The sequence below is a fragment of the Palaemon carinicauda genome, chromosome 30, assembly GCF_036898095.1.
Source record: "Palaemon carinicauda isolate YSFRI2023 chromosome 30, ASM3689809v2, whole genome shotgun sequence".
In the NCBI taxonomy this organism is placed as follows: Eukaryota; Metazoa; Arthropoda; class Malacostraca; order Decapoda; family Palaemonidae; genus Palaemon; species Palaemon carinicauda.
Window position 1 is genome coordinate 42537373 of NC_090754.1, and position 26798 is coordinate 42564170.

The 26798-nt window shown below is 45.3% G+C and overlaps 1 protein-coding gene across 2 annotated transcripts in view; it reads right to left on the reverse strand.

Moving 5' to 3' along the window:
- Window positions 1-26103, reverse strand: part of Ccdc56 (Coiled-coil domain containing 56) — a 28768-nt gene extending 2665 nt beyond the window's left edge. The window contains exons 1-2 of one of the 2 annotated variants that reach the window (XM_068354589.1): window positions 25983-26103; window positions 14991-15093 (exon numbers count right to left, since the gene is read on the reverse strand). In XM_068354589.1, the coding sequence (XP_068210690.1) occupies window positions 14991-15092 (102 nt within the window). In that variant the 5' untranslated portion in view covers window position 15093; window positions 25983-26103. Of the gene's footprint in view, window positions 1-14990; window positions 15094-25792; window positions 25934-25982 lie in introns of those variants that run through there. The other variant, XM_068354590.1, reaches the window with a different exon arrangement.
- Between the last annotated feature and the right edge of the window lie 695 nt (window positions 26104-26798).

Here is a 26798-nt window from a genome sequence, read left to right on the forward strand (position 1 = left end):
ATGTGTAAAGAGCTCCAGGTTTGTATAGTTAGGAAAAATACGAAATAAATTCAAATTTTTCATTTGTCCTGGCAATATATACCAAACTTCCTTCTTTTTACAGAGGAGACTCATTCTATGGTGGGTGGAAGTCCAAAACCTACTGGCAGGTGACTGTCCCAGGATGACACTGTGCTTTGCACAAGCTGTTAAGAGGGCACCTGACACCTCGTTATCCTCGGCCTGGGCAATTCATGCTTGGTGTAGAATTTAATACAGTAATGCGACTTGACCAGGTAAGCGTAAATTTGGAGCCAAGCTCTTCTCTTAACACAGAAATTGACCGACTCTACCTAGCTTGGAGAACGGGGACGTACCAAATATATAAACATATATCACGCTACACAAGGGACAATGGTACCCACCAGCAGTCAGAGGAGGTCAGCTTGCAGACTTCCTTGAATGCTGACCCCTAAGAGAGGGAAGAGTGAAATAGGAAGAGGCCAGTCACTCACATTCATCCAAGACTTACTTGCAGGTAACATCTGCCCTCAACCAACTGCTACTTATGGTACAAGGGAGCTGAGATGTTACTAACCATGTTTTGCGCAGCTACCACAGGACCTAAGGTAAATGTAACCAAGTTCCTGTGGGTTATGTCTTGCATGTAGTGAGCGGTGAATGTTGTTTGCCACTTCCACACAGCCGCTTGTAATACATGTCACAGACAAATTTTTTTTGAACGCCAGGGATAACCCCGACGTCGTAAGAACAGGGACGACGCCAGAATGGTGAGGAGCCTGGATGTATGGCTCTCTTGATTACCTGTCTAATCTAGTTAGATATAGAGATCTTTTTAATCTTCCTCTTGGTTTTCCCGTGCTCACAAAGAGCCTGCTGATCTGAGTGCTGGCTTTGGCAGTCCTTTCTGGGTATTTTCTCAGTGCCCTCACAGAGCTGAGTATCACTTGGTCTGGATCATCTGTTACAGAACAGACACTCTTAATCTAGAAGGCCCAAATCTAGGATACGCTACAGTAGGATTTTGAGCCTTAGCCAGAAATTCAGGGACAAAACCGAGTCACTTGCCCCCATCCCCTTGAATGGGCGATGCCATACGACAGACCATGCAGCTCGCTGACTCTCTTGGCAGAGGCCAAGCCCAGGAGAAAGACCATCTTCAGGGTCAAATCACGATCTGATGCTTGACGAAGAGGTTCGTATGGTGCAGAGTAGTACTCTCACTATGTTTCAAGGAAGTGGTCTGACTTCCAACTGAGGGCAGGTGTGCTCGAAATACTGTACTGTATGAGGAGAGACAGTTCCGTTGAGGAGGAAATGTTACCTCCGTTCAGCTTAAAAAAAGAGGCTTAAGGCAGAGCGATAGCCTTTCGCTGCCAACACCGAACAAAGTTTTCCTCCCTGAGGTTACAACAGAAGCTGAAAGACGGACCACTTTGCTTGATATACTGCGGTAGACGACTCCCTGAGGTATCCTGCCACTCTCTTTGCAACTGATCTCAAAAAGCCTTTCTTTGCAAGAAGTTGCTGGATAACCTCCAGGCTTGGTGTTAGATTTCCATGTGTGATTGTCTGAGTAGATCAGAGAGTAGTAGGAGCTCTCTCGGTGCTTTTGTGAATAGATGCAGAAGGTCTGGGAACCATTCTGCATGTTGCCACAGCAAAGCTACCAGGGTCATCTAGATATCTTATGATGCCCTGACCTTGCTTAAAAGCCTCCTCACTAGGCAGAAAGGGGGGAATGCATAGACGTCTATTTTGTCCCATGGATGTTGGAAGGCGTCTTGCCAGACTGCCTGGGGATTCGGTACTGGAGAGCAGTACAGCCGTAATTTCCGATTTTGAGACGTTGCAAACAGGTAGCTTGCCGGCAAACCCCACAAAGTCAAAAGTTTGTTGTCTATCTGTTGTTTTAAAGACCACTAGAGCCTACTATCCGAGTACTCATGCTCAGATTTTCCGCCAGCACGGTTTTCTTTCCTGGGATGATACGAGCCGAAAAGACTACCGAGTTGTTTTCCGACCATCTGAGGATTTCCACACCTAGTTGGCAGAGGAGCTGTGAAAAATTACCTCCTTGTTTGTTTATGTAGCACACTAATGTAGTGTTGTCGCTTATCAGCACTATGGAGTCCATTGAAAGGAACTGCCGGAATTACTTGAGGGCAAGAAAGGCTGACTTCATTTCTAGGAGGTTTATTTGGCAATGTCGCTCAGATACAGACCAAAGTTCGGATGGCGTGAGGTGCAACAGGTGAACCCCACCCTTCTTTTGATGCATCTGTGAAGAGCAACAATTCCAAGGGAGGAGAGAGAAGGTCTACTCCCCTTAGCAAATTGGTGTCTGACACCCTCCAACTCAGGTCTCTCTTCTGCTCTGGACCTACCAGCAACAAGGTGTTCAGTGGGTCACGGTGTTGAGACCAAGAGGACATCAACTGCCACTGAAGGAACGGGTGCATAGACAGCCAATGGGAATGAACTTCTCAAGAGGGGTTAGGTGTTCCAGTTGCCTTTGCCAAAGATCTGCTGGCAAATTGTCCTGCAAGACAAGTAGTAACCTACCCTTTTCAATCTTTCTACTCGTTCCTCGGACAGAAATATTTTGCCTAGTTTGGTCATGATTTTCATCCCTAGATATACCATGTCTTGAAAAGGTTGCAGGTATGAATTCACTTCTCGTAATTTACCACAATCCCCAGATCCTGGCAAAATGCGAGAAGCTGTCTCAGTGGGGAAGGTTTTCCTTCGAGTCTGTTAGAACTAGCCAGTTGTCTAGATAACGAAGAAGACGAATGCCATTCTTGTGACCTGGGACACTAGGTTGAAGATCTGAGTGAACAACTGAGGTACTGTGGACAGATCGAAGCACAGCACCTTAAACTAGTACATCTTTCTGCTTAATGTGAATCTCAGGTACTTCCTTGAGGATGGATGAACGGTGATCTGTAAATACGCTACCTTGAAGTCTAACGATATCATGAAGTCCTGCGGTCTGACAGCCTGCCTGACAGTCTGGCCGTATCCATCTTGAACTGAGTTTGTTGAACAAACTCATTCAAGGCTGAGATATTGATGACTGTCTCCAGCCTCCAGACACCTTTTCTACAAGAAATAAACTGTTGAAGCCTATAGACCCCTCTAGAACATCTTGGAGAGCATCCTTTTCTAGCATGGCCAGAACTTCAGCCTGACGGGCCTGTTCCTTCGTGGCTCTCATCGTGTAGGAATCTGACCTTGTCGGATGGAGGGTCGGAAGACAAGCATGTGAACGGGACAATGTATCCCTTTCTGAGCATGGAGACCAATGAAGGTTTAGCCCCGTGGAACATCCACTTTTGCCAACTGCTCTTCAGGCATCCTCCTTTCGGTGGACTGGTCGAGGGGATGCCCTCCCTAGCAGGAACATCTACGTTTACCTCTCGTTTCCCTTGGCCCTCCTAGAGCCCTTAGGTCAAAAGGGCTGTTTGGGACCTTGGAGTTATGCTGCCTGCTTCTTCGGCTGCGAACTCTTCTTCATCCCCTGGCTCTTAGTTGGAGAAGAACTCTCCAATGGTGGAACCGAGGAGTAAGGGCATGAAGTCATAGACCTATGGAGGAGGGAGTCCTGGCTTGTCTTCATCCATCTGTCTGCCACTGTCTCAATGTTCTCCACATTAAAGAGGGAAGGACCATCTATTGAAGAGTTGCGTAACCTCACCACCTCTCTCTTTAATACCTGCTGCTGGAATTTTGAGACAACAGCGTTGTGTTGCCTCAAAACCCAGTTGACCCGCTGATTCACGATATTCTGTGTTAGGAACTCCAGAGTTCTAGCGCCTGAGAGGAGGAAGCCTGACATAGCTTCCATCATCTATGAAGTAGAGAGGTTCTAGTTATTTTCGAGGTAGCCTACTGTTCCTAACCAGTAGTTCAAACAGATTGCAGAGAGCACTTTACACCCTGTTCCATGTTGAGAGGAGTTCACCGACCGGAGGGACTGCGACGCTCCCGCCACCTGGGTGTAAGCCCTCTTATTTGCCGCCTTAACCACACTTCACCAAGGTAAGGCTACCCTAGTCTTGGTGAGTGTTAGTTTGTCGTAGAAGAGGTCCATGACTGTGTCCTTGCCCTCCACTGGAACTTGATCTGGTTCCCCTAGTGATTTGACCTTCCATATGCAAGAGAGGACCTGCAGAAAGAGAAGGTCTTCATCTTTCTGCTTTAGGGGAGAGATCTAGGGGCTGGTGGATACCAGCAGCACCCCCGTTAAAGTATTCTGAACAATCGGTAAAGGGTTTCTCCTCCTCCGAGCTAGCACCTATAGGAGCCCGGGGAGGGTTAAAATCGTCACCAGAATTCCTTCTTGCAGAGGAATGAGCTCTCAGAGGGAGGCTGCAGTGTTCCTGTCTTATGGAACCAGATGTTGGGGCTGACCAACCTTGCCTTTGAAGTTGATGCTATCTCATTGAGTACCAATTATTGGGGTTGGTCTTAGCGTCCTTCCTTTCTCATGGACGGATGTCAAAATCCGCCGCAAGAAGAGATGAACTCTCCTTCTTCTCTGCTTCCTTAGGCCCTGTACTTTCAGAGAAAGCAGGGGGAGCCTCTGCCATTACGACAAAAGGGTCAGGACGGTCCAGCTCTATAAGCGACAATCTATAGTCATCTGTGAATGGAGATCTCAAACTTCAGGTTGAGGGAGAGCGTCATTGTCAGAGGGCTGACGAACAAGACCGAGATCAAGCTAAGGGTTGGCCGAGTGTATCCTCTCTAGAGAAGAATCCCGAGGAAGGAGGGATTAAGTTGAATGCACCCATCACCAGGGAGTGTGGGCCAAGGGAGACAGGGAGTAAGAGAAGAGGATTCCTCAAAGGTTAAGTTGTTATAATCTGAAGCGTATGCAGATTTGAATTCAATCCCCAAAAACAATGAGGACAAAAAGAAAAAACCCCCGAGTGGTTAAGTCTCACGAGACTGTGAAGAAGATCCAGGGGATGGGAACCCGAAACCGTGAGAGAGATCTGACTATTTCTCAAACCTGTGGAGAGAAATAGGAGCAGATTATCCTGAAGGATAATGTTTCTCAAGACTAGTCCCGAATCACAGGGAAAAGGCGGCAGGAGCAAGTGATTGGAAGACTTCTATTGCAGCCATCATTGTGTAGAACTATGCTCTACCTGCCTGATAAGGTCCAGCAACGTATGACGTATGCTTTACCTAGATTGCTTTGATCACTGATCAGGGTTAAGAACTTCACAAAGGCAGAGTCAGTGTCTGAGGTCTCTGCCTCTACAAGTGCAGGCCATTGTTAGGGGGTTGTAAGATCTATGGTTACCAGCAATTTTTCTTCCTATAAAAGAGACAGTCTTTTACATTATCATTGTCTCTCACCTTCCATACCTCTAGTCATAAGGTATTCCCTAGGTCCATCATTAGCCTTGAGTGACGAGGCTACTCCCTGTGCTGTTGAAGGGCTAACGCTTTCCAGTCTGAAGGACCTACGGACTAACTCATTATTATAGTCTGGAGAATGCACAAGTCAGGAGGTGGCCAAAGAGAAATCATGGTGTAGATAACAATCACGTCCTTATAGCAACTGCTAACTACGTGAAGATCTTCCTCACATCATCTCCTCTGAGGGTATCGCTTTGATCGAGGCATGCACATATCTTTGAGCATAAGATGGTGAATTGTCACTACTAGGTGAGTACCTGCATATTTGTCGGTCAAGAATGGATAAATGATCTCATCGTAAGTGTCTCATACCTGGGGACTGCTTTCTCATGCGAGAATGCAAGTGCACATACGAGCTGATGCAAGCAAATGTTCTTTTACGTTCCATAAAATGATCTGTTAAATGATCGTTTACAGTATATGGGACCGACTAAGTGATCCCACATTTACTGGCCAATCCTCATACACCGAGGAATAAACACGGGAAGCTGTGCTTAACAATCCCTTGAGCTCATCATAATAAAAAGGCATATGCATGCAAGAGAATGTCCTAAGTCATAAGGGGGCATGTGCAACAGAGTGAGCACTTCTACAGAGAGGTGCGAGCAAACAGGCGAGAGCACCCATACACCGGTAAGCATGTAGTAAAGTATGAGCGCATGTGCAGTATGGAGCGCATTTGAACGGGAAAGCTTCCCCTTCGTTGAAAGAGTACGAATATTCAAGCAAAGCATGTGCTAAAAGGTAAGGGCTGTCTGTGACCGAGATAAGCGTGCTCATAAGAAAGTCGGCGTCAACTATAGAAGCACGAAGGGGTGAGCGCCAAGTGTGAGCATGATAAGCATGCATATCCAGGGAAGCACCATGAGCGTGATGAATGAGCATGAATAGCCAAGTGATTGCGTTCATTAGCGATCTTCCTAAGAGCTGCATGTGCTCGCTCAATTGGGAGTACAATGTCCAATGAACGTGCTCGTGCACATGAACAGATGAGAGTGAAAAGTAAACGCGGAGTGCGCGAACAAATTAACATGGTGAGGGACTCAAATAGAGGAGTGCAATTGGAGTGCGAGAACCAATAATCACATTAGATGCATGCTAATGGGTGAGCATGATGCTAGCTTATGATCTGGAGAAAGGGATGAACATCACAGTAAAGGCAAGTGCAATGAGCAAACCAGTAAAGGTGAGCACAATGAACACTCCAATAAATGTAAGTACAATGAAGGCATGTGAGCTGCCGAGCGTTGGATGCGTGCAAATAGGCGACCATGTGCAGGTAACCAGGATGATTATACGCAATCTGTCCTAGGTATGCATGCCTTTATGTAATCGCGCATGATAATTGTGAGCAATTAGGGGCATGCTTATGAGGTCCCACATAGAGCTTTGTCACATCAGATGAGGCAATGGGCCTCCTTTTTTCTTGCCATTGATGTAACCTCTTCACAGTGTGTATGTCATTTCTTATCTTCAGGATGTGCAGCAATAGGATATCCAAAACTGAAGGTGACGTTGAATATACTGTATTAGACTATTCGGGGAAGGATCACAAGGTTGCTTCCTTTTAAAATATTAGTAACAAATTGTGTAAAGGAGGCTCACTCATCACCAGTAGTTTGTTTTCAGAAATAGTATATACAAGTAACTCCACTCCGAACAATCATAAAATTTTCATAAGATTTTTTGTTTACAAAGTTTTACATTAAGCATTAAATCCATTTCTCTAAATAATATGACAAATTCGGAGATAATTTGTATTTTTCCTAACCATACAAACCTTAGCTATTTACATAGGGGTTTACTTTCGGCGTAGCTGAAATTGACGAGCCATTAGATTTTTAACGAGGGTTTACTACCCCCGCGCTAGTTAGCAGGGGTAGGGGAGGGGTAGCTTGCTACCCCTCCCCCCTAACACACCGGTGAAATGTCTCACTTCACTTAGAGGTAGGACTTGACTTGGGGGACAGGCCTGGCGGGCAAATATGCGTAAATACAGTAGCTAAGGTTTGTATGGTTAGGAAAAATACAAATTATCTCCGAATTTGTCATTTGTTCCGTAACCGAAATACAAACCACGCTATTTACATAGAATGACTTACCCCTTAGGAAGGGTGGAAAGTCCCAAGCCATACTGGCTTTGGCTTACCCGGGGACTCAGAATCCGAGTGAGCCGCACTCGAGAAGAGGAGTCCCTGCACCTCACAAGTTCCTTGCTCTGCAAGGAACGTGTGGCCTACATAAGCTTGTGTGTGAAGGAAGAAAGTGTGACTTGTCCTAGGCAGTTGACCTGGAGTTCTTAGACGGAACTCTGGGTTAGGACGTTCCCAATACCACCTCGTCAGGGTATGGGGGACGCGACAGTATTATCTCAATACTCAGAACACAAGGAAGCATGATTTACCTGCAGAGGTTTGAGGTCAGCTATGCAGAGACCAGGATGCTGCTTTCCCCAGGAGAGGGGAGGATGAAGAAAGAAGTGAGGGCCAGACATACTTCTTCCGTTCATGCAGTCTAAAGCCCGGTAACAATGCCCTCAACCTTCTGCTACCTGTCCAAAAAGGAGCCTGAGGTTAGACCAGCTGTTGTGTAGCCACCACAGGGCGATAGAAACGTATCGATACCCCTGTGGGTCACGTCCTGCAGGAAGTGGGCTGCGAAGGTCTAGCGACTCTTCCAGACTCCAGCTTGTAGCACCTGCGTCACAGAGTAGTCCCTCTTGAAGGCCAGGGACGTTGCGATGTATCTGACATCGTGGGCTGTAGGGCGACGTGACAGGGGAGGGTCTGGATTCAGGTCGAGATGAATGCCCTTGAATCCGGGCTGAAAAGGCATACTTGGTGACCATCCCCTGCGTCCTTCCTGTACTCCCAAACCGGGCTTGCACGTGAGGACGAACTGCAGCTGATCTTAAAGATAACCCCTCCAGTTCCTTACTGGCCAGTAGGAGAAGGTCTGGGTCATCTGTTACAGAACGGAGACTCGAAACTTGAAGGAGTCGAACCGAAGGTCCGGGACTCCAAGATTCTGAGTCTAGTAACCAACTCAGGCACGAACCTGAATGTTACCTCCACCTATCCTCTTGAAAGGGCGGAGTCATACGAGAGACCATGAAGATTGCTTACACACTTGGCCGAGGCCAGCGCGAGCAGAGGCACCGTCTTCCAAGACGGGCGACGATTAGAGGCCTGACGTAATGGTTCGCAAGAAGATCTCTTAAGGGTCTTAAGAGCCCGAACCATGTTCCATGGAGGAGGTCTCACTCCGACTGGGGGCAGGTACGTTCGTAGCTTCGCGAGCGAAGAAAGATCCAGCGGGGAGGAAATGTCTATTCCTTTTAGCCTGAAGGCCAGGGTAAGGCTGAGCGATAGGCTTCACTGCCGAGAGCGAAAATCGAGTTTCCTCCCGCCGATAAACAATAACTCCGTTATTGCTGGAGTAGAGGCATCAAGGGGAGAGGTACTACCTCTCCCACGACACCAACCACAGAAGACTCTCCACTTCGCCTGGTAGACCCCTGCGGATGACTTTCGCAGGTGACGCGACCTCAGCTTCGCGACTGTTGCAGGGTGCCTCTTTGTGAGGAGGTGTCGTATAGTCTCCAGGCGTGAGGCCGAAGCGATGCTACGGCTTGTGATAGATGTTGCAGTGTGGTTGTTTGAGTAGCCTGTGTCGTGGAAGAAGCTCTCCCGGGAGTTCCGCCAGGGCACGCAGAAGGTCCGAAAACCGTTCTGCGTAAAGTCGCAGCGGAGCTCTCAGGGTCATCGATAGGTTGACCGACAATCTGGTCTCGTTGAGCCCCCTTCTCAACAGACAAAAATGGTGGGAAGACGTAGGCGTCGATGCTGTCCCACCGTTACAGGAAGGCATCTTGCCAAAGAGTCTTGGGGTTGAGACTAGGGGGTAGTACAGCGGCAGCTTGAAGTTCCAGGCTGTCGTGATCAGGTCCCCCAGGCCAGGACTTTGCTGGTTACTAGAGGCCAAAGACCCCCAGGTACTCTCTATCTGTGAGTCTCTGCTCAGATTGTCGGAGAGAACATTCCTCTGCCCGGAATGAGCGAGCCGATAGTGGTATTGAGTGGACTTCGGTTCATCTCAGTATCTCTACTGCAAGATGCGACAGTATGAAAATGTACCTCCCTGCTAGTTGGAATACGCCAGTACCATGGATGTGTCGCGCACGGAGTGACTCGGCAGGATCTGTTGGAGGGCCAGACTACGGCCTTTAAGCCTAGCTGAATGATGTGGAGGTACCCTTCAAGTCCTGACCATAGGCCTGAACCAGAACATGCCCCCCCCCCCTTCCTTTGACGAGTCCGAAAACAGCATCAAATGCGGGGGAAGGACGAGAAGACCCACTCCCTTGCAAGAGGTTTCCATAGGTCAACCCCCATTGCAGGTCTAATCGTTCCGTTGGTCCCATAGGGACCAGAAAGCCCGGTTAATCGTTGCTTTGATTCCACCGGAACTTGGGCCGCCTAACAGGGAACTTATCCTGAGGCGACCGTTCGGGACTTAGACGGGTCAAGGAGGAAAGGAGACCTAGGAGACGTACCAAGATAGGGCTGAAAGCTCTCCTTGTCTGAGGAAAGGTTCTGCGACTCTCCACAGCCTTGCCACAGTCAACTGATGGGAAGGCTTGGAGAAGGAGTCAATATCATGGCTAGATATCCCAGATGTTGAGGTAGAAGCAGAGAAGGCTCCTTGCGAATTACCATGATCCCTAGATCTTGGTAAAGTCCCGGAAGCTTGTCTCGGTGTCGAAGAAGGTTGATTCCGAGACTACCGGAGTTAGCCAGACCTCCAGAAAGCGAAGGAGGCGGAAGCCTGCTCCTGAGTGGCCATGATGATAGCAGGGAGAGTTCTCTGGTGAAAACCTGCGATGCTGCGGCGGGATCGCAACACAGCATCTTGAACTGGTACATCTGTAGTCAAGGCTGAATTCCAAGTGCTTCCTGGAAGACGGATGGAATGGGACCCGGAAGTACCCGTCCTTCCGATCTAGGGCATATGGAGTCTTGTGGTCTCGCTACAAGTCTGATCGATTCTGCTGTTCCACGCTGAACGAAGTTTGTTCGACAAACTTGATCAGAGCTGAGTGGTCGATGACGGGACTCCCGTCTCAGATGCTTTCCTTACAAGAAAGGATCGACTGAAGAAGCCGGGGGGAAAGCCGTCAACGACCCTATGGAGGGCATTCTTCTACAGCAGTCTACTTCTGCCCGAAGGGCAAACCCCTTGCCGATCCCATGGCATAGAAACTCAGCGACACTGGATTCGCTGTCAGTGGAGGAGAGATGTTAAGAGCGAGGCACGATATCCTTGGCTGATCATGGAGATCGTGCAGGAATCGGCACCGGGATGCTGCTATCTGAAAGAGTAACCTTAGTCATCCCCCCCCCAGCGGGAGACCTGCAGGGGGGTTGCCAATCCTAGAGTTTGCGAACTCGGCCGCTCCCTCTAGGATTATTGCCTCCCCGGGAGGACTTCCCGTCCTACCTGTCCCTGACAGGAGGTGACTGCTATTGTACACCTTGTCTTAGCTGCCGGAGCCGGTTCCGATAACCTAGGCTGACTAGGCGTCGGAGGCTTGCAGGGTCTGGAAGTAAGCGCCTTTTGGAGGAGTGAATCGAGATTCGACTTCCTCCGCACACCAGCTGTCCATTTCTCCGTCCTTGGGCTCAAACAAGCTCTTCCCAAGGATGGAAGTGTGTCTGAGTTTGCCGACATCCACGGATGGGACTTCCGAGAGGAAGCCCTCGGTCACTGCGTCTAGATGCTTCAACATCGAGTTTGTCCGCAAGTTCGAAACTTGGCGACCGAACGCAAAGGTGCTTGAGCCCGAGAGAAGGAAAGTTCCCATGATCTTCCTGGAGCTTCCTTGTACAAATCCTCGGGTCGCAATCAGAGAGGGAAAGGCCTGGTAAGCCCCTTCCACGAAATGATGAAGAGGAAGGGCTAGACCAGTCACCCCCTGCCGGGCGGAGAATTTCTCGAAAGAAAACTCCCTGGCAAGGCCCTTCCACGGAATGGTGGGGAGGAAGGGCTAAACCAGGTTCTGAAAAAAAGGAGAAGAATGTTGCTCAGACCTCCCTGAAGATTCTTCCTGCTCTTCCACGTGCCATGCTCTGCGTTTACGGGGTAAAGATCGTATTCTGGAAGTACACGCTCCAGAAGACTCACCAGGTTGCCCGTGCTGCGAAAACCCGATGGGAATCGCGGTCGAAATCGCCCTGGAGCTCGCGCGATGGTAAATCGATGGTTAGCGCGTGGGCGAACGTGGGTGCGCCCGTGCGAGGGCACGCAGGCGCGTGGGTGCGAGGGAGAGCAGGTGGGGGCGAGCGCAGGCGGTCGGAATCCGATGGTGCGAAGGTGAGCGATGGCGTGTAGGCGAGCGATGGCGCGTTGGCGAGCGAAGGCTCACTGGCGGGAAAACCGTTGGTTCGCGCGCAGGTGAACAGTGAACATGGGTGCGCATGTGCGCGGGCGTGCGGACGAGAGGGCGAGTGCAAGCGGCCGGGAGACCGATGGCGCGTCTTGGCGAGCGATGGCCCGTAGGCGAGTGAAGGCGCGTTGGCAAGCGATGGCGCGTTATAAACGCTTGCGCGCAGGCGAAGAATCGCGCGGGCGCGTAGGAGATCGCTGGCGCGTAAGAGACTAGAGAAGATCGTCAGCGAGGAGGCGAAGGAAATCTTCTTGCCTGCGCCCAGATCTGGTAGATCGTGGGCGTGAGGGCGAACGTTGGCGCGCATCGCGCTAATCAGGAGGCGCGCAGGTGCATCAGGAAGGGGAGCGCCGATGCGCGCTGGCAAGCAGGCAATCGTGGGCGTTCAGGAAACCGTTGTCGCCCATGGCGCGTAGCAGGAAAGGGCGCGCAGATGTGCGCTGGCGAGCTAAAGAGAGCTGGCGCACAAAAGGTTAGAAGCGCAGGTGAGCTCTGGCACGCAGGAAGAAGATCTACGGCGAGACTCAACTACCGGAGATCATGGTCCACAGCAGGCGAGCGCTAGAGCGCTACTGCGCTCGGGCGTGCAGGTAAAACCTGGCACTTAAGGGACTTACCCACACTGTGGAATAAGCCCCTTAGCCCCGAAGGGACCGGAGCCCGTTGAAAACGGGGTGTGTTGGCGCCCACTGCGCATCTGCGTCCAGGAACGGAGATGAAGACTAGAAGGTCTGGCAGGAGTAGAGCAGCTGCAACGGTCGGTACTCGTCGAGGAGGGTCCACTGCGGAGAACGTCGAATAAAGATGAAGACGACCTCGGACAGGCGCAACACCCTCCGACCTCCGAAGAGGAGTCTCTGATCGTGAACTCCCCCGAGGGGAAGAGTCACTGGCAGGAGAGACCGTTCGCATCAGCTGTCCCCGAAGGGAACTGAGCCCTCAGCAACAACAGCAGGAGGAGTCTCTGTGGTGAACTCCCCCCCAGGGGAGAAGCACTCGCAGGAGAGACCGTAGGACTCAGCTGCCCCCCGAAGGGGACTGAGCCTTCAGCAACAACAGCAGACAGAGTCCTCTGAAGAGGAGTCTCTATGAGTCTCCTCCCTCGCGGACGAGAGAGGAACACTTCGTAGAAGAGACGGGTCAGCAAGTGACCTAAAAAGAGCAATCCTCCGAAGAGGGGCTCCTGCAGTTGCTCAGCCCCTTGAGTGTAGCTGCAGGTGCGACCGCTCAGCACCGAGAGCATAGTCGCACGAATTCCATGGTCCGAGCTTGCAACCGCTCAGCCCCTTGAGCAAGGTTACAAAAACGGTCGCTCAGCACCAAGAGCATAACCGCCGGAGGACCAGGAACAAAATTAAGGTAAGAGGAGTTCCCCCCGAAGGGAAAAGCTCAAGCCTGGACAGGGAACCTTCCCTCGGAAGGGAAGTTACCCACCCAAAGAGGCGAGCCTTCTGAGAGTTCTAAGATGAACTGAAGAGCTGTCAGTCGTCACGGGAGCACTTCCAGGAGAAGGAGACACGCCCCTGACGAAGTTCTATAGGGGAGGCAGCAACAGCAGATTCCCCAGGCCCCAACAAGACGGCTCGCTTCGTTGTCACATTATACAAACAAAAACTTGATCGTTAACTGTGAAAAAATAAAAAAGTAATTGGTTAACATTCATTCCCCCGGGAAGACTGCGAAGAGGAATCCCGAGGGAAAAAACACAAGAATTACACAACAGGCATGTGCCCTCAACTCCACTTACACTCACGGAAGGAGAGCTGTAACAAACACAGAATTATAACAATTATAATTATGTAATTCAAATATGAATGTTCACTAAAGAAAGAACGAAAAACCCCGAAAGGAAGCGTTCTACCAAAAGCTGAAAAGTTAACAAATACAATTACAGTAGATTCATAAAAAATAATTGAGATAAAAAGTACGGCGTAGCAACCCCACCCGACACGGGAAGGAAGCTACCCAGGACGTAGTAAAGGTAAAACGTAGTAAAGGGTGAACTACCTCAAGAGAGAGAGAGAGACCGTAGTCAAACTCGATCGCGACCCATGAAATTACACCGTGGTGGCCTAACTGCCGCGGGCACCACGGAGATATCGTACACTACACATGCAAGCACGAACTCTGAAAAGGAAACTTACTGATTTCTATACTCAAATATATACATAAACATGAAAATATGTTTACATATATATAGAGAATAAGAAAAGTAAGTGATTAAGTAAAGACAAAACATAAAATGGCTGCCAAGCAAGGACGAAGACAGACACGTCTGTACATCGTCCGAGCCAAAAGTAAAGTGAGACATTTCACCGGTGTGTGAGGGGGGAGGGGTACCCTACCCCTGCTAACTAGCGCGGGGGTAGTAAACCCTCGTTAAAAATCTAATGGCTCGTCAATTTCAGCTACGCCGAAAGTAAACCCCTATGTAAATAGCGTGGTTTGTATTTCGGTTATGGAACAAGTATAGAAAATATACAGTATCAGCAAATTTAATATAGTCACAATTTAATTACTGGTACTGTACTGTAAAATATTATAAAATTAATTCACAAAGTATTACATTTTGTCCATCTGTTATGTTGCATTTCATTTTACTATAAATTGCCCCTTACTTTTAATAAATTGCCGCTATTCAATTCCAGCAATAGCGAGAAAAAAAATTACCACAGTAGTGCACAGTACATGTATTACCAAATACAATACAGATTTTTCAAAATAATTCTACTAAAAATTATCTATCAAAATAACAAATATGGAAATAATTTGTATTTTTCCTAGCATACAAACATGAAGCTATTTATAGGGGTATTACTTTCTGCTATGTCGAAAGTAATACCCCTATAAATAGTGGAGGGTTTTATTTAAGCTGGAACAAATGATCTTTTACTTCATACTTTAACAATAAATTCAAATTGTTAAAAAGAATTAGGAATGAGGGTTTAAAAGCCCTGAAATAACTCTGAAACAAAGGAAAATACTGCATTATAAAAAGTAAATTTTCATAACTATGCAACTGATGGAGAAGCAAGAATATCCTTGTATTTACTTAGCAAGATTAAAAATGAAAAATGTAAAACTACTAAAAGGAAACCAAAAGACTAACCTGTCTTTCAATAAGTTTCATATAATCTAACTGCGACTGTGATAATTTAGGGGCATCCTGCTGAAGATTCAGCTTTGGCATTTGTTTCCCAGCTTCTGCCATTCTGTAAAGATAAAAAACAAGGTGCTGTAATTCATACCTTAAACATAGGAAAAGTTAAGCACTTTCTTTTATTCCAATAAAAATTACAAATATGGAAAGTAATTTGCCATTTTTCTTACAATAAAAATCATTTACTGTACATGAATTCTCTTTGGGAAAAGTTGGGGTCGCCACATAAGTTTGTTAAAAACAAATTAAATTAGTGGTAGCCTGATGTGAGGGAGAGACACCCATTTTATTTGAGCACTCACTAACCAGTCCCCCTTTCAGCCTAGGTACTAGAAAATGAGGTTAGTTCAAGGTGGGATTAATCATAAATGACATTATTTATAGTATTCTAATAAAAAGTCGAATAACTTTCCACACTTGCTAATCATTTACACGAGTCTAGTAACCCTCATAATTTATACAAAGACTTGCTCTTTAGGTGGTTTTCATTGATTGATTTGTTTACAAAATTTAGGCCTACAGGCAGGCAACGGAACCACAGCATATACAGTAATTAACTTTACTGTCACATTTGTTTAATAACTGAATATTGATCTCATGTAAAGTCCAGTACTGATGTCAAGTTCCCTCAATTACTTAGGTAATGGACAAGTAAAGTATATATGAACCACTAATTATACCATCTGCATCTCTTAATACTTTTGTAACTATTTTCCAATTCCTCTAGATGTCTTTCATCTGTCTTTGATTTCCTACTAAAAAAAAAAACAATGGAGCTTCCATTATTAATTGTCAAAATAAGCATAAAATAAAAGATAATCATAAAAAAATATACAAATTTAATTATATGGTGAGAAAATAATTAGGCAAGGCCTTTCCAAATCAATCTTACGCAGTAACTTTAGGGTACAAGATTGGGTTTGAGTACGGTACAGTAGAGTATTTGATTAACACCCAAGTATCAAAGTCTGTTGCTATACATACATCCTGGTAATTATTAGTAATAACAGATATTTTGTAATAACTTCCAGCATACTGTATATTTATCCAAGCACCATTCAAATACTTCAGTGTATAAGCAAGAACACTTAAGTGAATAATGAGTGTCCTAGGTTAGTGAGTGAGGAAGGACATGCCTTGGGTTGGGTAAGGGAAGTTCATGAGATTGTAATGTTTACTAATGCCTGTGTCAAAAGCCAGAACCTACAACAAACATTTAAGAGAAAAAACAACAACTACGCATGAAGACCAATATAAACAATTAGAAATTTCCATATACCCCTCTTTGAGCACAGGTTATGCTTTCAGAATGTGAATACAATCAAGTTAAATAACTTATCAATGGCTATCGTCGTCCTAGATGGGATGCATGTGACAGAAGAGCAGTTGTAGCATCCTAACAATTTTTCAATTCATACAACAATCAAATTCAAACATGTGCCATTATTCAAGTTGTTTGCATAAAGTGTATTAAAAGATGGCCCTAGGTAAATTACCGTAGCTCACGATTGCCACAGGGTTAAAGATTTAATAGTTTTACTAAGGTTACTCTAGAAAAGTTTTAAATGTAACTCCCCTACCATACATTATGCCGTGGTACACGTGGGAAACCTAGATTAGCCAAGGGAAGTTAATAGAATGGCAGACACACAATAGCAACTAGTACTGTACAGGTAGGCCTACTTTGGGATCGCAGATGTGTATTAGCCTCCAAACCTAGTAAGAATACACCAATATAGGTAAGGCTAGGTGCCTATTTATTAACATTAATATACAATGGAACATGCATCAACAGGCTTTAAATACAGATTTTCAGAACAATTTTTTTGTGTATCTTTTGTTCGAAACGAAGTTTCCCTTCAAAACAATTTCCATTCTTCTCGTAACATTAGAACCAAGGACACCATTGCAATCATCTGCTGAACACCAATCACTGCGACAAAGAATCTATCTTCATCTTTATAGTTCTTGTGAGCTCGTTACAGTTGGATGTTTCAGCACCTCAATTTCAAACATTCCTGTTATATAACTATTCCATTTCTTTTAAACACACATGGACCCATTATTACTACTGCTTCTGACTACAAAGGCATTTTTCTTTTAAAGACAAATTTTCAACCCTCGAAAATACTCCTTTTCAATAATCACTTCCACCACCACAACTGAAACAGTCAGAACATACAGTAGTTGATAATCTCAGACGGACACCTCCAAACAATAATATATGAAACTTAAAGAGTAAGGTAAGGGCACACCATCCAAGAGGGGTTAACACGAATTGCATAGTATTGTGGTGGCCTGTTGGTAACGTCCTTGCCTGGTGATCGCCAACTGGGGTTCAAGTCCCGCTCAAACTCGTTAATTCCGTTAGTATCTCCAATCTCACCACCCTTGTGAGTTAAGGATGGGGATTTGGTTAGCCTATAGGTCTACCTGCTGAGTCATCAGTAGCCAATGCCTGGCTCTTCTTGATCCTAGCTTGGGTTCTGATCTCTAGGGCATTGTCGTGCTTACAATGTCAATCTCCCTTGCCTCTGCCATTCATGAGAGGCCTTTAAAAACATGGGATCCTTTGTTAGGTTAGGTGAGGAACCATAGGGTAGCTATTAATTTTCTGTTTGATATAGTCCATAGAAGGTAAGGAAATGGCATCCTAAGTTAGGTTGGGTGAGGAACCTTAAGTTAGTTCTTCTTTTTCTGTTTGCTTCCAGTTAAGCGATTTTTAGGCATGAAATTATATCTGAAATTGTGAATGGTAGCCAGGTCCTAACACCAAGGGAAAATTGGAAAATATGATATTTTAATTATAAAATAAATTTTTGAATATACTTACCCGGTGAATATATAATAGCTGAGCCTCCGGCGGCTCGACAGAAAAACACACAAAAACTCGCGAGCGATCGCTATGAAGGTTGCGGGTGTGCCCACTAGCGCCAACTATCGGCCAGATACCGCATATACATGTAAACAGACCCAATTTTTCTCATCCCGCTGGGTCTCTATCGGGGAGGAAGGGGGGCCTTTAATTTATATATTCACCGGGTAAGTATATTCAAAAATTTATTTTATAATTAAAATATCATTTTTAAATATTTAACTTAGCCGGTGAATATATAATAGCTGATTCACACCCATGGTGGTGGGTAGAGACCAGAGTTAATTAAGTTTACAGCGTATATGGTTAGAGTTTTTGACAGTTATATCATAACAAAACCCAAATATATAAGGGTACCTGGTAAGGAAGTTGACTTAGACGATTACTCTGCCTTATTAGTCTGTCTTCCTCACGAAGCCCAGCGATCCTCTTAGGATGCTGAAAGACTCCCAGGAGCTGAAGTATTAAGGGCTGCAACCCATACAACAGGACCTCATCAAACCCCTAATCTGGGCGCTCTCAAGAAATGACATTTGACCACCCGCCAAATCAAAAAAGGCTGCGAAAGGCTTCTTAGCCTTCCGTACAACCCAATTAAAAAACATTTCAAGATCAGATTAAAAGGATATTGGAATTAAGGGAATGTAGTGGTAGAACCCTTACCCACTACTGCATTCGCTGTAACAAATGGACCCAGTGTGTAGCAGTCCTCGTAAAGAGTCTGGACATCTTTTAAGTAAAATGACGCGAATACCGATTTGTTTCTCCAAACGGTCGCGTCCATAATACTTTGCAGAGATTTATTTTGCTTAAAGGCCACGGAAGTTGCTATAGCTCTTATTTCATGCGTCTTAACCTTAAGCAAGCATCGGTCTTTTTCATTCAAGTGAGAATGAGCCTCTCGTATTAAAAGTCTGATAAAATATGACAAAGCATTCTTTGACATAGGCAATGATGGTTTCTTAACTGAGCACCATAATGCCTCAGATCCACCTCGTAAGGACTTAGTACGAGCTAAGTAGAACTTAAGAGCTCTAACTGGACACAGCACTCTTTCAAGTTCGTTGCCTACGATCTCTGACAGGCAAGGTATATCAAAAGACTTAGGCCAAGGACGAGAAGGCAGTTCATTTTTGGCCAGGAAACCAAGTTGAAGTGAACATGTGGCTTTTTCTGTAGAAAAGCCGATGTTCTTACTGAAGGCATGAATTTCACTGACCCTTTTAGCCGAAGCCAAGCACACTAGGAAAAGCGTCTTGAGGGTGAGATCCTTCAGGGAGGCTGAATGTAATGGCTCAAACCTGTCTGACATGAGGAACCTTAGGACCACGTCTAAGTTCCATCCAGGAGTTGCCAAACGACGTTCCTTAGAGGCCTCGAAAGACTTAAGGAGATCTTGGAGATCTTAATTGTTGGAAAGATCTAAGCCTCTATGACGAAAGACCGAAGCCAACATGTTCCTGTAGCCCTAAATCGTGGGAGCTGAGAGGGAGCGAACATTTCTCAGATGTAAAAGAAAATCTCCGATTGGGCTACAGAGGTACTGGAAGAGGACATAGATGCTGGCTTGCACCAATCTCGAAAGACTTCCCACTTCGACTGGTATACTCTGAAGGTAGAAGCTCTCCTAGCTCTCGCAATCGCACTGGCTGCCTCCTTCGAAAAGCCTCGAGCTCTTGAGAGTATCTCGATAGTCTGAAGGCAGTCAGACGAAGCGCGGGGAGGCTTTGATGAACATTCTTTACGTGGGGCTGACGTAAGAGATCTACCCTTAGAGGAAGACTTCTTGGAATGTCTACCAGCCATTGAAGTACCTCGGTGAACCACTCTCTCGCGGGCCAGAGGGTAGCAACCAACGTCAACCCTGTCCCTTCGTGAGAGGCGAACTTCTGCAGTACCTTGTTGACTATCTTGAATGGTGGGAATGCATATAAGTCCAGATGAGACCAATCCAGTAGAAACGCGTCTATGTGGATTGCTTCTGTATCTAGGACTGGAGAGCAATAGATTGGTAACCTTTTGGTCAACGAGGAGGCAAAGAGGTCTATGGTGGGTTGACCCCAAGTAGCCCAAAGACTCTTGCCCACGTCCTTGTGGAGGGTCCATTCCGTGGGTATCACCTGACCCCTCCGACTGAGACAGTCTGCCAAGACGTTCAAGTCCCCCTGGATGAATCTCGTCAACAGGGAGATGCCTCGATTTCTTGACCATATGAGAAGGTCCCTTGCGATCTCGAGCAGCGTGAAGGAGTGTGTGCCTCCTTGCTTGGAGATGTAAGCCAAAGCTGTGGTGTTGTCTGAGTTGACCTCTACCACTTAGTTTCGAGGAAAGCTTTCGAATTTCATCAAGGCCAAGTGGACTGCTAATAGCTCCTTGCCGTTGATGTGCATGCTCTTCTGACTTGAGGTCCACAGACCCGAGCATTCCCGACCGTCCAGGGTCGCACCCCAACCCAAATCCGACGCGTCTGAGAACAACACGTGGTTTGGGTTCTTGACTGCTAGGGATAGTCCTTCTCTCAGACTGATATTGCTGTCCCACCATTTCAGGCATGCCTTTACTGGTTCGGAGACTGGGAATGATACCGTCTCTAACGTCTTGTCCTTGTTCCAGTGAGAGGCTAGATGGAACTGGAGAGGCCGAAGGTGTAGTCTCCCTAGCGAGACAAACTGCTCCAGGGATGAGAGAGTCCCTACGAGACTGTTCCAACTCCTGACTGAACAAACGTTCTCTTTTCAGCATTAGTTGGACTTCGAGCAGGGCTTGTTCTATTCGGGTGGCAGACGGAAAAGCCCGAAAAAACTGGACTGCGAATCTCCATCCCCAAATATAGAATAATCTGGGATGGGATCAGTTGGGACTTTTCTAGGTTGACCAAAAGTCCCAACTCCCTGGCCAGACTCAACGTCCAAAGTAGATCCTGCAGACAGCGAAGACTGGACGATGCTCTGAGAAGCCAGTCGTCCAAGTACAGGGAGGCTCGGATTCCCGATAGATGGAGGGATTTTGCCACATTCCTCATGCGCCTCGTAAACACGAGAGGAGCAGGACTGAGGCCAAAGCACAGGGCTCGAAACTGGTACCCCACATTCCTGTAAACAAACCTCAGAAACGGTTGGGAATCCGGGTGTATAGGAATGTGGAAGTATGCCTCCTGAAGGTCGAGAGAGACCATCCAGTCGCCTTCCATAAATGCTGTCAAGACAGCCTGGTAGACTTCATCGTGAAGTTTGTCTTGACAATGAACACATTGAGCGCACTTGCCTCTTACGTACTCCTGCAGTGAACATGACTGCCAGATCATTGGAGCCATCCCTGTAGACTTGCTCCTGCAGAGAACGTGGCTGTCAGATTATTGGAGCCATCCCTGATAGCCTTGTTTATGCATGACATAATTGTACAGCAAAACTTCAAACGCTCGAAAAAAAACTCCTAACAGGAGATGGTCTAGCTCTGAAGCCGACCATAAAATCTTGGAGCGTCTCATGGCCAGGCGCCAGGGAGAGTCTATGAGGTTTTAGAAGTCTATCTGGGCAGAGGCAGGAACTCCCAAGCCGAGAACTTCTCCCGTGTCATATCAGACTCTCGCTCTATAAGCCAGCTTAAAAGTAGGGAAAGCAAAGGCTGTCTCCCCAAACTCCTCCTGGTGATTAACCAGTCGCCTAGCAAACGTAAAGCTCTCTTAGAAGAGCGAGAGAGCACTAGCTTAGAAAACAACGGCTTCGAAGTAGCTAGGCCTAGTGTAAACTCTGACGTTTAGGCGAACGAGGAGCAGCAGTTACAAAAAAATCCGGACAAAGATCCTTAAAAATCAGCATGATTTATTTAAAGTCCACAGAGGGCTGAGCAGCTTTAGGCTCCTCTCCGTCTGACAGAGTCCTCAAGGGAATATCAGTAGGAGGGGGATCAGCAACTTCCTCATCTGAAGGAACCTTGTCCGACAATTGCCGAGTCTCAAGCAAAGGAGAGACCTGCCGTGGTGGCAATGCTTGACAAGCAGAGTCCACACGCAAAGGAGCAACAGTAGCAGTCAAGGACGCTATGTCATGTAACTGCTTAAAGGACTGACCAGCAACAACAACAGGTGCGGGAGGACGCTCGACGTCAACTCGAGACTGCCTTGACTGCCTAGACTGAGCAGTCAAAACAACTCTTGACTGCGGTGCTTGACGCTCAACGTCAAAACAAGTCAACTATGCTGGTTGGCGAACGTGCTGAACGTCAACAAGAGCAAGCGACAGTGGCTGAACGTCCACAAGCGGCTGAGAGTCAACACGGGACTGCATCGAGTGAGGCTCTACAAAACACGATTGACGTGACTTTGTAACGTCAATGTCAACAGGACGAGCAAAGCTCGTTTGGGCGGCTGACGGCCAGGATCTCGATCAGCTAAGCGGCGAGGATCATCGTGAACCTGCTCAGCAGAATAGTCCTCCATAAGAGAGGCAAGCTTATTCTGCATGTCTTGCCGTACAACCCATTTAGGATCAACGGGAATGGGTGCGGTAAGAGACGAGGGTAACGTCTGTGACTGCAAAACCTTGCCTACAATAAGACTCTCGGAGCCTGTGTTACGCTTTTGTTTAGGCGGCGAGCAGTCTTCCGATGACTGCATAGGGTCAGAGCTGTCCCAATGGCTACAACCAGGACGCTGGACCTGTCCTGAAAGGACTGACTTTCGCTTTAAGGGCCTCGAAACCTTGCTCCACGGTTTCTTACGCGAAAAGCCTTCGGATGACGAGGAGAAAATCGTCTCGCTCGTCTTATGGTAGGGGCGGTCTTGATGAGACACACCTGAAACCATAGAGGGAACGTCTGTTCGCTGATCAAGGCCTCTCGAACCCATAAGTCGTACGACATTACTTCTCCCCTGGGCTTGGGAGCTTGCAAGAGGTCTCGGACTAGGCGAACGACAGGCACAAACAGACGAACCCTCGGTCGCAACACTGATAACACTTTGCGCAATTATCACTTTATCACTACGATTTTCTGTTTTGCACTTACTTCACTGAAATTGAATTTTTCAACAATTCACATTAGGCATGAATAAAAGTGATTTCTACCTGAAGCACGCAATTCTACCCTCATCAAAAGGTTATAATTGCGAAATAAGTCGTATAATGTAAGCACATTAATACAAGCAAAAAACAGTAAACATATATTAAGATAAAAAGATCAGTGGCTGGGGATGAGACTAAACACTAGTTCATTCAAAACTATGTTTTCAATCTCTCACCGTAAAGTGCCTTGGGACGAGAATAAAAACTAAAAACGTTTTATCCTTTCTCCCCGTACAGAGACTAGGGACGAGAGTAAAAAACTGACTCGAGAACAACGTTACTCGCTTGGGACGAGAATAAAGATCGGAACGTTCTCTCTTCCTCTCTCTCTCTCTCTCTCTCTCTCTCTCTCTCTTGATTTCGCACCGAAGAGAAAAGCCCACTTACCTTTCGTCAATAAACAGGTTATTTGACCAAAGGAAAAAACTGAAGGGACTAAGAAATTGAAAATTAACAAGTTCCTTTAAATTAGTATTTAAAACATTTAAGTTTGAAAGAAGAATGAACAAAACGTCAGAATCGATTTACTCTTTCTGCAAAGTGAAACCGTGATTCTCTCTCTCTCTATCGTAACGATAGAGCGCAAACTGCGTAGCATAAATAAATAAACGTTAGTTCATCTTTGAAACAGTACGAAGACTATTCAAAGAAAATCTTTCATAAAATATCTACTAAAAAATATTCATTTAATAAGTTTTAAATCATTTGCTCTGTAAAAGTTATTTACGATTGAAAGGGCTCAACGTTGTTTAACTTCGGTTTCCAAGTTAGGACCGCCTACTCTCGGATTAGGGGAGGAATAGGTAAGGTCGCATATAAACAAATCATTAAAATTTATCTTGATGTTTATTATAAATGGAAAGCTAATCGAAGAGGCCTAATAAAGGCGGTTGAGATATAAAATATATAGAGGAAAATCTATAATTAACAACAACAATTTATAACGTGATAAGATAATTGCTAAAAGCCTAAAACACACTTCCGTACTAAGGGAAGGGTCGGCCATTTAAAAGTCAAAGAAAGTCCAAAAAACAATCCAAAGTCATCAACAATGAAATCTATCCAAAAACGAGTTCAAGATTTAAGTTGAAGATAAAACACCTGCACTGCGAAAGCTCAAACCAAAAGGAAGTACTTCACCAAGACTGTTGAAAAACTCCAGGTTAACAGCGAGTAATGGTATGTCTTGTCGATCAGACCGACAGAGAAAAATTGGGTCTGTTTACATGTATATGCGGTATCTGGCCGATAGTTGGCGCTAGTGGGCACACCCTCAACCTTCATAGCGATCGCTCGCGAGTTTTTGTGTGTTTTTCTGTCGAGCCGCCGGAGGCTCAGCTACTATATATTCACCGGCTAAGTTAAATATTTAAAAAATAAAAACATTATAGACGGAAAACCATTTGATTGTGACTAAAGTTTGTTATAAGAAAGTGATTTGGCAGGAAGAGTTGAAAGGATATGAATCCAAACTGTATATTGTAGCAAATGGGGGAAGTTTTAGTGTTAATATTTACTGCCTGGTGATGGTATTTAAGGTTAGGCCATATAGCTTTGATCTGGCAAAAAAGCGGGGCTGTATGTACGATAGCGGCAGGCTAAGTATACGGCAGTGTAAGGGGGGACACAGCGACCCCTTGTTAAGTAAGTAGGCAAGGGCACGCTTGTAGGTTAGGTTAGGTGGGGAAGTATAGGTTAATGGTTTTCTTGTGTAAAGGTTTTGCAGGCAATTTTCTATTGTATTACAGGGTGAGATTTCGAACAGAAAATATATGTTTTCCTATAGTAAATAACGTGATTTAACCGAATTTGATGTTCATTTCAATCGGAAACAAACAGATCAACCAATTCGGCTAACTTTAAGTTGCACGGTGTCACTTCTCTTACGAATGTACTGCGAACGATAACATTAGCAACGTTACCAATAATACACAGTGTTACCAACGTTGACGTATGGTACACAGAGTTACCAATGGCACGCTGACATTACTAACGATAGCAATGATAGATATTTCCATACGTATTTTAAATAATTTCTCCATATAAGTTTTACCCAATATATAAAAAGTACAAAAAGGGCACAGAACCTAACAAACCCACCTAACCTAGCCTAGTAGTATGACAGGTCACAAAATAACATTTGATCTACATCGGACGTTGGCAGCACTGGTTACTGTATTTTTTCATGACACAATCTTTGCAACAGCGCCTCCAAAGTTTATTCAGATATACTGTTTTGTATTTTCCTCTGGTTATTATAATTTCAAGAAGGTAATGAATAGAGAAGAAAAGGCTTGTTTTACGTTTATATATCGACCCCAAGTATGTTTTCCCCACCCAAAACCCCGAGTTCCCACTGGGGGTCCCCCATTATCGGAGGATATAAATTATATATTTCTGAAACTATTCATTTGCGACGGGAACGAGTGTCATTTTCGAAGAGAGCGTAATTTTTTCTATAAGAAAAAGTAGTTGTTTTCCTAGGTTACATCGCCCTGTAATACACTACAATGAAACCGTATTTTCAACTTCACCTCACATTAATGCCAATCTAGATAATTTAATTTATAGATTCATTTTGTTTCCAATTGACGTGAGACTAAGTTATATATATTCACCATATATACAAATATAACGTTAACAATGGTCTAGGGTCATACTACTGGTATCACGAAGTTTACCATAACCTAGGCCTAATGGAGAGTGGATTAAGCTAGCATGATTTACAGTAGTCTAAAAGCACCAATAGTCTACTGAATACTAATCTAAATGCAGATTGAATTAGCCGGTAGCTTAATGAAATACCACAAACAAACCTTGGTGTTATATATGATATCCAAAATGTATTGCGTCACCGGTCTAGTCTACGGTAGCTATTGGCAAGATACGGGACCTGTTCATATCAAATCGATATTAAAGCTTAAAAAATGGTTATTTACAACTTCTTGTTAGTCACTATATCATGAAAAATAAGTACAATTAATATTGCAGTCAACTGAGTCTTACCTGGTAATGTTATGAGGACTTAAGTAACAAAATTTAGCCGAGCCTGAGCCAAGCTCGAGCAGACTCAAAACAAATGATAAGTTCAGTGCGTGTGTTTTGATAATGTTGGAGTAAATCTCAATAATATATTAATTAATCTAAACTTTTATACTGAATGTAAAAGTAATGATTTTAATAATTAGAAAATGCAAAAAAAATCTAATGTTAACAACAAGATTACCTGACGTAAAGCTAATAAACCTATATTACTTGAAGGAAACGTAACCACAGCTTTCCAGAAGTTCCAAAACCGAAGCTTATATTGCATAAGCAATTGAGCTCCAACAACAATACGAAGATAGTGAAAAAACAATTGGAAAATTCCTTATTTGTGAAAACAATATTGAATATAAGAAAAGTGTACTGCAACAATTGTGGATTAAAAGAGAAAAACTAGTGAAAATAAGGAATACACAAAACTAAAAGACACAGGCGCCGTTGCAAAGGCGAAGCCACAACGTGAATCTGATCTGATCTGATAAGGTCACTGACATTTCTAAATAATTTGTTTTGCAAATGAGTAAAAATAATTAATATTTAGCAAAACGACTAGTTCTCAAAGCAAATATTACTCAAATATAATTATCGTGATATCCAAAAAGAATTCTCAGAACCTTTTACAACAAAGGTCAAAGAGTGACAGATCACAAAATTACATTTCACATTTCAGTCAGATTTAATAGGTGCCGTTGTAAAGGCTATGCCTCACCCCAGAACCTGAACCTGAACATATCGAGAGAGAGAGAGAGAGAGAGAGAGAGAGAGAGAGAGAGAGAG